The sequence below is a fragment of the Sinohyriopsis cumingii genome, chromosome 2 (genome assembly GCF_028554795.1).
Source record: "Sinohyriopsis cumingii isolate HCF-2022 chromosome 2, ASM2855479v2, whole genome shotgun sequence".
Classification (NCBI taxonomy): Eukaryota; Metazoa; Mollusca; class Bivalvia; order Unionida; family Unionidae; genus Sinohyriopsis; species Sinohyriopsis cumingii.
This window is the reverse complement of record NC_142962.1, coordinates 97,247,771-97,264,358: the sequence shown is the minus strand read 5'-3', so window position 1 is coordinate 97,264,358 and position 16,588 is coordinate 97,247,771. Positions and strand designations below refer to the sequence as shown.

General features: G+C 32.9%; 1 protein-coding gene across 2 annotated transcripts in view; it reads left to right on the top strand.

Moving 5' to 3' along the window:
- The window catches only part of LOC149805437 (uncharacterized), a 51,369-nt gene that overhangs the window by 16,327 nt on the left and 18,454 nt on the right, over positions 1-16,588 (top strand). The window contains exons 5-6 of one of the 2 annotated variants that reach the window (XM_089950019.1): positions 1,705-1,858; positions 11,001-11,045. In XM_089950019.1, the coding sequence (XP_089806145.1) occupies positions 1,705-1,858; positions 11,001-11,045 (199 nt within the window). The remainder of the gene's footprint in view (positions 1-1,704; positions 1,859-11,000; positions 11,046-16,588) is intronic. The other variant, XM_089950020.1, reaches the window with a different exon arrangement.

The window sequence follows — 16,588 nt, the reverse complement described above, 5'->3', positions numbered from 1 at the left end:
CTGACTTAAAAGTAGCTCTATTTTTAGCTCACCTAGCCATAAGACCAAGTGAGTTTATTGTGTGATCCTGTATTTGTTTTTGTCTGTTAATTATCATACATCAATCATATGTTTGTTACCACTACAGAGACCATGTTTTTGATCTAATTTTGATCAAACCTGAAATGTATGTTTGTATTATCAAGATCTTCAGTGGGTTTGGTGATGAGTGAGATTAAATGAGGTTATCTTGCATCTGATTATCTGAGCTTGACACTACTCTGGAAGCCATGTCTAATTTGATTCTATCATATTTCAGATACAGACTTATATCATCAATTGTATCAATGAGATGATCTTGCATCAGACTGGTTGAACTTGTTACCACTGTAAAGATTGTATTTCTGATCTGATCTTGATCAGACTTTGTATTATACTTAATACACACATACTTATAAAATGAATCTGCATTAAATTTGCAATATTTCTTAACACTTTAACAGCTCCATTTCTGATCAGATTTTTATTAGAATTTAGTCAAGATGTTTATCTCATCAAATATCCAATGAGTTATAGTATGCACAAGACTGAATTAAACCAGGATGGGGTTTCCACTGAGACAAGGAAATCCCATTCGATTGGGTTACATTATTTTTACAAATAATGTAACCTGAGAATAGGATTTTCTTGTCTCAGTACAAACCCCAACATAGATTTTTTTCTCATCCATTTTTGTGATAAACAAATAAAAACCAAACAACAATTTAACAGTTATGATTGTTTCTTGTTGTGTGTGTTACACCAGGAGAGTCTTAAGCCATGTGCTGTTATTTATATGCATTAATATAAATATCTCACTCCAATGTACACAAGTTCTATGCACAAGAAAATAACGACTGAAAAACATGATAGTATTGCCGTATTATCAGATTTAATTGATGGATGTCATAGGAAAATAATAAGTAAGTTTTAAAAAATCACGATAACTTTTAACTTTCATCAGTATTAATATGATACTTGCTACACAGTTCAGTGAAAGAGTATAATGTAGGATAATTGGTATGTGTTGGATTATTCATGGATAATTAGAGACCTATGTCACTGTCATATATAACTCTCCTTATCTATGGAAGAGATTAAGCTGTTTGTGACATACTGATGTTGTTATTGACGGATTCTTACAATGTCTGGTTAGTCATAAATGAAAATGGTGCCATCATCTAATATGGCAGCCATGATGACTGTCATAAAAATTTAGATGTTGGACCTTCTTATTCTTCTTCTTTTTCTTCTTCTTCTGAATACGATACTGACATCAGGTTTTAACCAAAAGACTTGTAATGATGCATGCTTAGTCCTAATTGAAAGTGGTGCCAATCTGACATCCAATATGTCCACCACAGTAGATAATTTGAAATGGTTTCAACACTTAGTAGTTAAAAGGAAGAAATGATTTTATCTTGAATTCCTGGAAGTTCTCTTTAACCAATAGAGCATCAGTTGCTTCAGTGGACTTCTATTAAATTAGTTAACAGCTATATGGCATAAAAAATAAAAAATTCTTGTTCATATAAATTTTGAATATATTCTCCTCAGAATTAATTTCCCAACTTAAAGACAGAATTTGTATTTGTTAGTATTCTGCTATATTTTATGTCATCAGTGGTACTTTTTTTTCTTGTTTGAAGTTTGTTTTGTGTATTGAATAAGTTTTGTTTTCTAAAGGGAGTCAAAGAGAGAGTATAATGCTCAGCAAAAGCTGTCAACCAAAAAGTCACAGAAGGAAGAAGATGCCCTACAAGCTACCATTGCTTTGTCCAAAGCTGAGGTCTCACAGTTGGAGAGTCAGAAACAGAAGGAACAGGAAAAGTTGGATATGGTATGTACATGTACTGTCCATTTCAATATCAAGTATCCAGTGGCAATTTATTTGCTTTCTTCCCAAGTTTAGGCAAGCCAATGTATTGTAATAACTTTTCTGGTGCATTTATTGTTGTTGTTGTAGTTGTTATCTTAACTCTAGGCATTAACATGTTCTTCTTTAAGTTTGTTTTTCAGTTTGTTTTTCAGTTACCCTTCATTTCTTACAAAATTTTCCATGTGATGTCATATTGGAGAGATTTAAGGGTAATTAATAGTTCCACCATCATGATGTCAGCAAACCTTTCTTGGCACCATTAACCAGACCACTTGTTTGCAAAGTATTAATAGTACAAGTAAGCATATGGAATCAAAAACTGCCAAGGTCTCATAAAGTAGACAAAAATACAGAGAATATATTTTAATAATTTTGAATTTGGATAACTCCAAAAATAGTGATTGGATTTAACTGAAATTGTGCAAATTGTGCAATTTGCTTAATTTTATTAAAAGAAATAAGCCTGTAAAAGTTTACCATTTTTTGCAGTTAGTACAGATTTTCCAGTGCTATTTAGGATGGGTGGAATTCTAAAGGGCAAATAGTGGAACTATTACTACAACTCGCTGCAAACAAAAGCTTATCACATTGAGCTACTTGTCACACTTGCAATTAAGTGTTGCAGTTAGCTCAGTTGACATTGTTGTATAAAAAGTATCAAAACTTGAAGTGCTTTCATTTTAGGAAGAAGCATTGACACGTATAAAAGTGGGCCACTGTTGCCAATTTCTCTTACACTGGAAACTGTTTTTAGCTCCTCATGTCATACACAAGAATAGTTTATGCGATGACCTCCATTATCACTGCATCTTATAAACTACTGGGAATATTGCCTTGAAACTTTATTTTATCCAGTACTGGAAAATAGCTGGACCGTAATTATTATATACTATAGGACAAAATTCATGAAAAAACGAGGGATTTCTGGTATGGCGACTACAGAGAATAAGGAAAATACAAATCATACCTGATCTGCAAAAGTTTTCTATATATTTTTTAATATTTCTGGTTCTTATTTGACATTCATTGCAATTCCATTCTAGTATTCACAATTGTTTTTCATGTATTTTTTTGTGTAATAACTGCAGTCCAAAACTACTATTCCCCACTACTCATCCCAAGTTGTAGCTGGTCCTGAATGAAAAGGTTGCCCACAGAAATCTAATATGTCCAGCATGGGAGGCTGTCCTGAAAATCGTATTGCTAAACCTCCTGAACTGATGGTTGTATTGTGTGATTTTCACTAAAAGACTTCTTATGATGTCTAGATGATCTTTAATGAAAATAGTGCAAATCTGACATCCACTATGCTGCTATCATGGCCAGCTTGACAGTTTTATTTTATTGCAACTTTTTCTGAATGAATGGTCAAATTAACATGATGTCTTTACTAAAAGACTTGTTATAATGTTATATTGGTCCAGTATGAAAATGGTTCTGATCTGACCTACAACTGAACCTTTTATGCTAACATGGGGTTTTCATTCAAAGACTTCTTATGATATCTGGCTGGTACTAAATGAAAACTTTCAGCAAGGCTACCATGTTGTTTCTTATCCTAAACAGACAGCCATAATGACGTGATTTACACTGAAAGACTTCTTATTATATCTACAGTGCGACCCTGCTATAATGCACCCTGTGATAATGTGAATTTGGATATAATGGGGTTGTGGCATGGCCCCTGAAATTTCATGCACTCATTCACACATGAAAAAAATTTCTTTTTAAAGTACGTGAAATAGTGTATAAAAAATGTATTATCATTTTGGGTAAGAGATCATGTATGAATTCGAATATAATATGATCATAGTGTGGTTCCTGAATATTTTTTTTTAAGTACGAGAAATAGTGTGTAACATTTTTATTATCATTTGGGGGAAGAGTTTGCGTAAGAATTCGAATGTAATATGACTGTGGTGTGGCTTCTGAAATTTAACAATTTCACCAGGTTTTTTAAATGTTGTGCCAAAATAAACATTATCGGAAATGTTACTTTTTACTGATCCATGAGTTAAGCCAATAAGTCTTTGTGATTGTCTTATTTCTCTATACAATCATTGCTCAAATAATAGCTGACATGTGTTTCTTCATTAATTGCATACACAACCAAGCAACAGACAATGCAGTGGTTGATAAAAGATTCTCACAGTTTAATAAACATCAAAAAACAAAAGTTGCTAACATGTTTGCTGTGCTTGGCGGTGTTATTAGATGCAATCAGTTGACCAATAAACAGTGTCCACTTTATTAGCTGGAACTGAAAGGGTATGAAATTGTACATGCGTTTAGCTTAAAAATCTATATAAAAGTATTTTTTACATGTTTTATTTTTATATTCACAAAATCTATGGTAAAAATTACATGCACACTGAAACCATGTGTTGTTTGTTAATTATTCTTGCAGTAGTCATTCAAATGAATAGGCATACAAGTGTTAATTATTGAAAATTATCAATGGATAAAGGTACACAGAAATGCATATGATAAAATTTTAGAAGTATGAAATTTGTGCAGACACCGTTCATAGACCCTGGAACGTAATGAACTGTACATGTGCTTCGTCTTTCTTAACCTAATTTTGCTGTTAATTTTTCCCATTGAATTCGGACTCATAATGATCTGTGACAAAATTACTGAATAGTTTAACACATTAACTCCTGGAGGTTTTTGTCGTTTTTGCCTGAAATTCGAGTAGAGAACACATTTTGAAAGCTACTTCTGAAATAATCGTAAGAAAGCAACTTCCAGGTGATTTTCCAATAATATAATGCCTAGTTGTGTTAGAAACATCGTTTTTCATTGGCTAATTAGCTTGCGCATGAGCAGAAGGGTAAAAGTTGGATTTTTTTTTTGCATAACGGACCCATTATTTTCGTATCGAGTCCACTCTTTATTCCAAATGCCCATCTTATCCAACTTTTTGCAAACGTTCATCTGTCTGTTTGCAGTTCATACCGGTGTGCCTTAGATCTGAGACCAAAAAGTCTAAAATCCAGACACAAAATCGAATTCTGACCACGGGCGAATTTTTGGTGGAAAAAATTTGGGTCCAAAAAATGAGGTTTTTCCCTCTGTATTTTGTAGTGCAACTAGAACTTCCAGATTATTTGGTATCATTGTAGAGCTACAGCTATACACCTTTCTAAAATACCACCCACTTTAGTGTATCTTACATAACCTTGACACTACAGAGCTCGGCAGTAGGTTACTACCTCTTGCCACATAAACTCGTCACCAGGGGTTAATGTGTTAAATATGTATGCAGTTTTTGCAATGGAATTACATGTATTATGGATTAACTGCATGCCATGATGGCATGATATCAGACGGCAAGTAAATGGTGTTAATACTCTGTTCATGCTCTATATTAGACTTTGAATTCAGACACAATGATCTGTGACAAAATTATTAAATATTTTAAATCTGTGTGCAATTTTTAGATGGAATTACATGCATTATGGATGAATTGCATGTCACAACGGCATGATAGTAAATGGTGTTGATACCCTATTCATGACATTCATTAGACAAGAATAAACATATATGTCCCAATGCATTGTCCTCTGAAAAAAGTAAAATACTGTAAAATCCTGCATTAATGCGACCCCACTATTAACACGATCCAATTTTTTTAACCCCAATTACCACGTTATAGCGGGGTTCCACTGTACTTGGTCATAATTAGAAAAGGTACCCATCTGACTGCCAGTATCTTGTTGTTGTTACTGTTCCTGAACTTGTCATATCAAGATGTCGTGTTCATTTAAAGACCTTTTATTATATGTTGTTGAACCTAAATGAAAAGGTATCAACCAGACTTCTAGTATGTCATGGATGGTGGCTGTCTTGAAAATCTTGTTATTGTGACATCTTCAGAACTGATTTCAACATGGGGTTTTCAATTAAAGAATTCTTGTTTTATCTCTAGTTGGTCCTAAATGAAAATAGACTTTTACTAAAATGATGCTGATCCAACCTCCAGACTGGCTGCTTTGATGGCCATTCTGGAAGTCTTTATATGGCAGCTTGTAATGAACAGATATGCATATCAACATGGGGTTTTAACAAAAAAAACGTAGAAATTAGTGACTGGTTCTCATTGAAGATGGTGCTCATTTTGTCATGAAAAAGAGACAGTTGTGGCTATTTCAAATATCTTATAATTACGCTTCTTTCATGCATGGTGGCACAGACGTTTCTTGCAGTGCATAAGTAATTTGGTGACCAGATCTAACTGACTTTTGGGCGAAGTCTAAGGTCATTGCTTGATATTGTTGGAGATTATTAAGCTCTTGATGTCAAGTTTAGGGTCAAAGGTCATGACATACAAATTTTGTATTGCACTTAACAATTATAGACTGAAACAGGCATTTGAGCTAAGTTTGCTTTCCATTTGCATTTTGTTTGTATTCTGTTTGCATTTCATTTGTGTTTCATTTCCATTTTATACACATTTGCATTTCATCTATCATGTCAATTTGTTTTGTTCATGGTTACAGAGATGCATTCAGTGTGTTTATAATTATAATGTCATTTCCTATACATTTCAAGCATTTGCAAGAAAATGGAATGATTTGCTGAAGTTGGATTTACCATATTTGAGTGATAAAGTGAGAGAAGTTGCACTTTCATATCTTGTTTTATTAAAAGTATGATTTGATGAAATAGCAAATGATAACATCCAAAAAAAACAGCAGTTATATTTTATGATGCTTGGGCAAGAACAGCACAGTGTTTTGTGCCACACAGGCCATTATATGTCTTTGTAATGAAAATGATCCTGGATTATCATGTGAAAGGGCTTTCAGTTGTGGAAATTTAGTGTCAGCTAAAAGTAATTGATAATGAATTCATTCAAAGTTTGTTGTTTTAAAGTATCATTTCATCTGTCTGTATTTTATATTTGCACTGTCCAATTTCTTAAGAATTCATAATTTCATTTGCATTGAATTCATCCTGATTGTATAGCATCAAATATCATTCTTGCCAATACTGCAGAATTTTGTGCTGCCAAATCAACACCTTATATAGCCCCCACCCCCTTAATCTTTGCCTATTTAAAAGTCTTCAGAATTCAGTGAAATAAGAGCATCACATTGTGGTCTAGCATCCCAATATATGGATGGTTCATAAAATGGAAATAAGGTTACAGATGCCATTGCAACATCCATGACACCATCACAGCCAGAAAATTTAACACCATACTCACATTATTGATCTTCATTGAAACATTTCACAACATGAAGTTTATTGTCGTTTTATATTGACATTCCACACTGAAGCCTTGCAAACCTTACATTTGACACCCCATTGATATTCCAAATATTACAAAAAATGTTCTCATAGAATCTGAAAAAAGTACTTGGTACTGCTGACTGCCTAGTCAGATTTGTGTTAAGGGCAGTGATAGGTCATATAAAATACCCAAGCTGCCTTGCTGTTGCCTATTTCTAAATAGAAGATTCAATATACTGACTTCAATCAGTAGACAAGTTGACATGTTCAATATACATGTATTTGGCAAAATATATGGAATGAAAACTTCACGAGCTTTATGACATCAAAACCATCATTGAAGAGTGACATCCCTTGTCCAAAACAAATCACAGAGATGTTGTTGCTTATGCATAACTCTTAAGTGCATACACTGCCAGTATCCATTAACAGTGTTGGAATACATTCTTGTTGAGTGTATTGACTTCCACTGTTTGGGATAATGATTTTTTACAGTATATGTGATGGATTTTAGGTTTTTAATCTTTATCTTCTGTTTTATATGCCTGTTATAGAATTGTAACATCTTTATCTTTTTATCTTGTATTATTTTGTGTTCATGCTAATTTGGGTGGCTTTATCTTCCTAAGTTATTTTTTGCAACCTTGAGAACTTACCTTTTCATTGGCACTGTGTAGCTATTATAGTTCTGACTTGCCTATAAATGACAGTACTTACATACATGTACATACTATTAAAACTCTATGATCTTAAACTAAGTACAAAGAGTGAGAAACAACAAGTTTTGTAAAATTCAACAAATTCATTTATTTCTGAAGAATACAAAGTGAAAATTTAAAAAGAACAGTATTGCAAATTAAATCCCAAATAGTCCAAAATATTCCATCACCAGTCCTAATGAATAAAGTTCGAATAAAAATCCAGTGGTGTTCAAAATAAGAACCATCACTGAATGTGTTGATCTGCCTTTAGTGACCTCTGATGAGGTGGTGTGCCAACAGTCTTTTGATGAATCAAAATAATATTGTTCAAATTCACTCTAATTCCAAGTTAATGTTTCTGTCAGGAATATTATTAAAGAGCATTTTGTGTTTATTTCCATCCAAATAATTTTTCAAGTAAACAAGATTATATATTAAAAAAACTAAAACAAAGAAGTAGAGCCAGGATGTAGGACCAAAGTTCATTTCCAGAAAATTCTAAGTTGTAAATAAATCTGTCACTAAAATGATAATAATGAAAATAGGAAATATCAGGTACAACAGATTATTCATGGGGGAATACCAAAATAAGCATGTGTAATTTTATTGATAATGATCCTAATATTTAACCCACAATCATAGGGAAATATTAAGTATGTATTATTTATTTACCAAAATAAAAGTGATGTCAGTGTCCCTTGTCATGTACACAATGAACTTGATTTTAGACAAGGGCAAGTCCCAGATACAGTTGTACATAACACATAATAATGGAGAATAAAAACTATCCAACAATACAAATTAAATATACATAACAATACATAAACACACACACACACACACACACAGAGTATGCATTTCATTTTAATTTGTATTCATTTTGCATTTAATTTGCAATCTATTTTAATTTCACTGGTATACTTACCTGATTCAGGGGTTGTATCTTGAGAACATATTGACTGGACATGTATGAAAATATTTTTATAATCAAGGTTTGGTATGTTGGAGTTTCTCAATAATAGCTAATTTTGTTTAAATACTGAACATCTAGAAAAAATATAAGGACAGATGAAAAAGAAACTTATTTTGGATTCATCTGAATGTGAAGTTCATGTAAGAAAAGCATTCAATGTAATGCTTTTAAGTTTAATATGTTTTTAAAAATTTCAGATTTCTACTCAAGGAGTATGTATTGACTTTTACTAACCCATGAAATTGTAAACCTACATTAATTTGTGTGCTATTTATTGATACAGAACTCACAAGGAAAATCTTTTTGTGAAGTTAAAAAAGCCGATTTTTTTTCTCTTAAAAATTACAAATTTTATAGCCAAGAAATGATTTTACATCTGGAAATCACAAAATTTAGTAGCTGCAAATGAGTGTATGGTTTACAGTAAAGGTCATATATAATATAGAATGTGCATTTGACATAATACTTGATGTAAGTTCTTATATACATTTTGAAGATCATCTGAAAGTATATTTGTTTTGTATTGCATTAGTACTAACTGATTAATTGTATTAAAGTTCATTTTTGATTTAGAATGTAAAAATGCTAAAGCAACACAGTATTTCTCAAAATACTTGGCAATCAAGTTAATTAGAGCCAATATACTATGTGTGTAACATTTGGAAATACCCTTTTTATGCCTCATTGTTTTCCCCAGTGCGCTAGGCAGGGCAGGGTGATGGCTGAATGTCAGGGCATTTTAAGCTTGGTAGAGTCTCAACTGTTGGCACCCTCTTAACAAAAGGGGGCATTTTGTAACATTTGCATTTAAAGTGAAAATAGATAGAGGTTAATGATATGAAGTTCATGCCCAAACTGCACATGTAAAATGTTATTGTTTGGTGTGTATTAAATCTCTGGAGATTTATAATATAGCTATCCCCAGGGTAAGCAGGGTATACACAAAGAGAGGGTGTTCACTGTCTGTGGAGGGCATGGTTGGGTAAGGTACAATTCCCTCCTAACAGGGAAGGGATAACATTGTGCCTATGCTGAACAATTTGTACTGAGCTATGAACACAGTCCAGTCAGATAAATCCAACCAGTTTTATCTGACAGTTGCTTTTTGTGTTTACCTGTGTTAATGTCCTCACAAGTACAGACAATATAGACCCAGATCTGCTGTCACATCCTCTGCTGGCAGATTAGGGTATAGGGTTCATTCTTTTAATGATTTTTAGGTAACAGCATGGACCTTGATCTGCTGGTGCATTAAGGGACAGCAGATTTGGGTCAGTTCTCTTTGCATTTGGAGTCCATTCTCAAAGATGATTGCTAATGAAATGCTTTAGTATTTAACTTAATCAAAAATTGGATATATTTTAATGATACTAATCTACTATAACTTGCTTATTTATGGGTAGTGTGCATTTTCTTGTGCTACTCTCAGTCAAATATCTATCCCCATTGAGAAAAAGACTCTCTCACTAATTGTCCACAAATAATATTTGAATGAATATTTTAAAATGTATCGAATTTGCACAGGTTTAAGATCGACCTCTTATCAGTTGTACCAATAAGTGACTATGTTGTTGAGTTAATTTGTTTACTTTGACACAGTGAACTTATATTGGTTTCCAGAATAGAAAGTCATTGCTACCAATTTATGGCATGTTGTAAGTCACTAAAAATTTCCAGAGATTTCATATTCTTGTCATTTACTTTTCTTATTTTCTTTCACAGGTATGTAATTCATTTTGTTTTAATGTTTGTTTCTTTTTCATTTTTTTAATATTACACAGATATCAGAATGATATAATTTTACTTTGAATCTCATCCAGAGTTCATAGTGCTGCGATAGACGTTAGAAAAAGGTACATCATATCCATGATGTAATAATGTAATAATCACATCATTTTCAGGCTGTGCAGTAACTGTTGACTTTGTAAAAGTGGTCAAATTTTAATGGAAGTCACAAAATCAGTTGATTTTCCAGTTGGATTAGTTCAACTTTGTTATTGGTATGGAAATGTGAGGTATAGCAAGAGTAGTCCTACCTGATTTCTTGTAATTTTTCCTACTATTAAGCCTGTCAAACATATCGCTTTATATCATTTTCACAAAATTTTTTTGTTGTTTAAATCTTCACTGAGTTACTAGTTTGATTCAACATGTACATTTTGACAAATTATATTACCTGTTAATGTTCCAGTTTCTTGCCAAACTGACTGTTCATGAACCTATATCTGACCATGAGGTAAGGTTGTGGTATCCATTCTTGCATGCCATCGCATAATGACATCATTGACATTACTGTTTAATATAGCCATTTCCATGGGTGTATTTGGGAGACAGTTCATCAGAAGGAATAATGTTTATGTCAGGGCCAGGTTCCTTTTACAGTTCTTATTCTCTTGAATTTAAAAATTTCTTTGAGATGGCATGCAAAAGGAACATAGCACAACATCCATTCTTTCTACTACAAATGCATTATTAACCTTGTAGATAATCTCACTTTAAGTTTTCACACAAAATAGATTAGAGGTACATATGTAAGAAAATACATGTAAGCCATAATGTTCTTCCGTATGTTCTTTCCAAATTCAGTAGTGACCCTTCCATTAGGAAAGCAGTTAAATACATTTAATTTAGTGATCATCCTGAGGACTTAAATGTAAACACACTAGCAAATATAATTGGCAGAGTTAAAATTAATTTATTATGATGTTGATTGAACCTGTCAATTAATGCTTTTGAAAAAGTGTTCCTTTTATCTAAAATAGATATACAGCCGTATTGTTGTAAAGTTTCCCTGTCCAAAAAGATTTGTCAATTTGATATAATTTTAACAATTAAAAAATTGAATGCAAATTTTAAAATATATTTGGTTTGTGCTTATATTTATTGATTGTATATTAGTATAAAATCAGATGTCAGATAAATTGTCAACTGTTAAATGTCTTAAGAAAGTTAAAGATGCTTGCTAAAAAATGAACATGCTTTCTTTTAAATAATGGCTGTTGCAGGCAACCTATTCACCTACATGCCAAGTTTTCCTTAAGGTTGTTTAACCTGCATGTTAAGCTATGGGTATTGTACCCAACTTCTTACAGTGGAATAGGATCCAGCTATAACATTTTTAACTAGCATGTTAAACCATGTATCATACCCAGCTTCTTACAGTGGAATTGGATCCAGCCATAACATTTTTAACTAGCATGTTAAACCATGTATCGTACCCAGCTTCTTACAGTGGAATTGGATCCAGCTATAACATTTTTAACTAGCATGTTAAGCCATGTATCGTACCCAGCTTCTTGCAGTGGAATTGGATCCAGTCATAGCAGTTTTTAACTAGCATGTTAAGCCATGGATATCCTAACCAACTTCTTACATTGGAATAGGATCAAGTTATAACATTTTTCAAGCTGATGGACATATATGCATGATTTGTGATATATTGGTTTGTGTTTACTTATCATATTTACCGTATATGATGGGACACAGTATTTGTTGGGACAGCGTAAAATAATTTTAAAAGTAATTTTTTTGTGCACTGTATGTTCTGGGATACATCTTTTTCTTTTTAGTTGTGGGGCACATTTAAATCATTTGAAAATTACATGTCAGAAAATTCACTTCAACTGAAATTTTATTTTAAAAAATATAAAACTGTGTACTTGAGATAAAACTCTTTAATCAACTGCAGCAGCATCTCATCAACACAACCCTTCTCCTGCACACGTATGAGCCATTCTTTTGGTGCATGAACATTTTTTTTGCCTGAAAATTGTTAGAGGCAACACATGACCTGAAGCGGAAACTGCAAGGACTAGAGTCAGATTTTTTAAAACTGCACCAGTCTTGCTAATTCTCACACTTTTGACCCCCATCTTATCGTCAGTCCATCCAGGAATGCGATCAAAGTACACTAGAATTTATCATGTTAATGATCATATTGTCTGCAAAATCATCTGCTTTTCTTCTGGCCTTCACGAATTCATCACATGATTTTATTTTCTCCAAATATTCTGGGTGATGCTGGGTCATCGATGTCCGTGCACGAAGCACTATATTGTGTCACTTTAAAAATTGTTCCATTGTTTCAATTTATTTTTAAAATTCCCATGAATAGCGGTGAAAAGGAATCAAAGTTAGCTTCCATATCTCGGCTGTCTTTGTATATTCAAATAAACAAACAAAAAATTCAGCACACTTAAAAAATCCATAATTGGCTTCCGCTGTCAGCTTGCTTTGCAATAATATAACCTTTGTATTGATATCCTATGTTATCTATATTTGATTTAACTTAATTGTCTGTTTGCAAGATACTGTTATACAGTAGACCTGTATGTAATTCAATCTTGATTATTTTGCACCTGACACCATGTCATGCATGAATGGCAGTTGTCAAGATATCAGTTTATTATTTCCCTCTTGTTTGCATTTTTGTTGGATCCAGTTTTCAGTTGGATAACGTATTCAAATCTTTGAGCACAACCAAACATGGCTTGTGTTTTCAGACATAAGCGATACACGCTACAGTATGGAAGCCTATGCTACATATACAGATTTCTTGGATATATTTTATTCTTTAATGCTCATGTTGAAAAGAAAGGAATAAATGATAATAATAGAATTTTAGTTTCTTTCTTTTTATTATCAAATAAGCATTTTATTTTATTGCAATGTGGAGTTTGGGCCGGGGGCACATATGCAATACAAATTTATTTCATTTTTTAAATCTTGGGACATATGATCTAAGTTAAAAAAAAGTTTCACCATAAGTTCTGGGACAAGAAAAACGTTTTTTATTGTGTCTCAATATGTACAGTAAATATGGTATCCATATTCAAATATTTTCCTTGACAGTTTCATGTATTTCTTATAAATGTTTTATTAGCTCACCTGGTCAAAAGCCAAGTAGGCTTATGGTATAACCCTCAGACTACGTCTGATGAGCATCATTCATCGTTGGTTGTGCAGTTGTCATGATTTGCTATTTGTAACTTCTATTAAAAATTCACTGGATCATTGTTACCTAGATTTAACTGGAACCATTCTGGCACAAGCAAGAAACTAAATTTTGTACAAATTATTTTGAACATCCATCTTTTATGACTGCCATTACTAAACATAGAAAAACTCTTAAAAGACTTTACAACATTTTACTTTGAAAGAAAGCATTCTGGCATAAAATTCTTCAAACGTCTTGCAAATGATGACATCTGCCATCCAGTATGATAGCCATTACTAACATTTTTGCATGACTTTGTTTCAGAAGCAATTCAGCTGAATTTGAAATAATCCTTGCGTAAATTCATTTAAAGTTGTGTATATGATAATAACTTGTGTTCACATATGGCTGCCATTTCTAAAAGTAGCCAAAACCCTGTAAATGACTTCCCAAAAATTTCTTAGTAGAATTTGACCTGATTAAAATTTTTGCAAATGATATAGATTGCCCATCCAATATAACTTCATTACCAAAATATTTTAAACGAAAAAGAAAACTTCACATGACTTCTTTTCCAAAACAATTTTAACAGAATGTGACCAGTGTTGAAAGAGAGCTTCTTTGCATAAGTTATTTCATATTTGAAATATGGTCTCCATTGCGAACAAAAATAATTCATCTGCTCAACAGTATTTTACTAAATTGACAGAAAACATTCTGGCATAAATCCCAATAAAATTTTTACAAATAATGTTCAGTAGCAATCCTGCATGGTTGACATTAGAAATTTCCTGAAATATCTTTTAAACAAAACTCAGTAGCACGAGACCAAATGTTTGCAGAAAGTGTTCTCATATTAAGACCTTTTAAATTATTATTAATAATGCAGATATGCTGTCCATTATTTTGGGAAACAAACAGAAATTTCAAACAAATATGTCTAACAGATTATTTGTCCAACAGTTCTTGCATCTGTTGTGTAATTAGTAGGTTGTATTCATCTTGGAAGGTACTACTCACTGTGCAGAAGTCACATTAACGTAATTATCTTGTGCCAGTTAATGCATTATGGAAGGGGTCAGTAACCTATTTTACATAGTGTGCCACATTTTTCTGGATTAATTACAAAATGAACGAGTATGTGCCACCAGTAAGAGAGTAACACTGTTAAAAAATCAAGATTTTTGGCTGCCCTTTGCATGCCACATGTTGTTGTTGTTGTGGGGTTTAATGCCATTTTTCAGCACACAATAGGCTATGCATGGCAGCCAGTATTAATGGTGGAGGAAGAACCCGGGAAAACCCTGGAAAGAACCACCGACCCACGAGAAGCTACTGGCAAGCTTTCTCACATACCCACATTGGCTGAATCTTAGACTTGAACCGCTGCAGACAGAGGTGAGATGGCAGTGATCCGTAATGAAGAGCACTTTAGACCACTCGGCCACTCGGGGCCCCTGCATGCCACATAAAACCTCTTGTAGTGCCCCTTGTGGCATGCATGCTATAGGTTGCTGACCGCTGCATTATGGTTTTGCTTTAGCTCCGTTTCATGGACACTGTTGTATATACAGTTATAAAACTTGAGAGATATATTTATCTAAGAGGGTCCTTACTTACTATCAGTAAAATAGGTCACAGTGATCTATGTTTCATTCTTAAGTGATGGTGTTAAGTTTTTCCATTTAGTTCCATGTTGATGACTCTTTTTTATGTACAGTCATAAATTTGTTGTTTCCATTCACCTAAAGGAGTATCATACTGGCTATTTTTCTTTGAAACAGGTTGATTATATTTTTTAGTGTTTTGCCTAGATACGCTCGCAGACTTGTGACTACAACCACAGTAACAATTAAATAAAGCTATACTTTTTGTAATGATTTATTTATTCATGTACTTGCAACTGAAGGAATTGATCCATTTTCTTACCAGTTATCATCTGGTCATCTTGAGAAAGGTGACATGCATCAAAATAATCTCAGACAAGCTGTCTTTTGAGAAGATTGAGAACACTTAGTTTTTTCAATTTAGTTATTTGCCAAACAGTAAGTATGTATGGGTGTCCTGTAATTATCATATAAACAATAAATGATAAAAACTACTTGGGAGTGCTTGTTTTTTTTGTAAACTGATCATACTTTTAACAAGATCCATATTGGTAATCATTAGTGCCTTTTTTTTAAAAAACTCACCTGTCAAAGAAATTTCATTTGTGATTTTAACAATTATTACCATGTCACCTTGTAATTAGTAACACACATCAAAACAACCTTTGACAAGATGATTATTTAGAGTAAGCAGGCTCTGCACATTTTGGTATAGTTAGGACAAGGAAGTCAATGAATCTTGTATACATTCAAATATTTGGATTAAAATGACCCTGGTAAGTTAAAATGCAAAAATGTTGATCGCCTATGTGTCAAAACTTGCTTTAACCCATTTTATTCTGAATACGACTATGGTCGTAATACCTCATTCTCCCCTGAATATGCCTGTGGTCATATTATCCCATTTTATCCTGAATTTGACTATGGTCATACTCTACTACGTATGTGTCTCAAGAAACATGTGTTATACATCACAAATATTTGTGTACTTCTTCACGAACTCAGGAAATGGTCCAAGCATGCATGCACAGTGAAATAAATAAAAAAATGGTTGGAAAAGAAATTGTTGGCTTGAAAATCAATCGATAAAATGATGGATAACAACTTAGATGTAAAAATGGATGTTGATAGCAAGGGTAGCAACATTGAAGTTGATGATTTGGATGATTCTAATGATAATATTGACTTAAATGATGGGTTAGAGTTGAATCAAGTTGATGAAAGAGATGATGCATG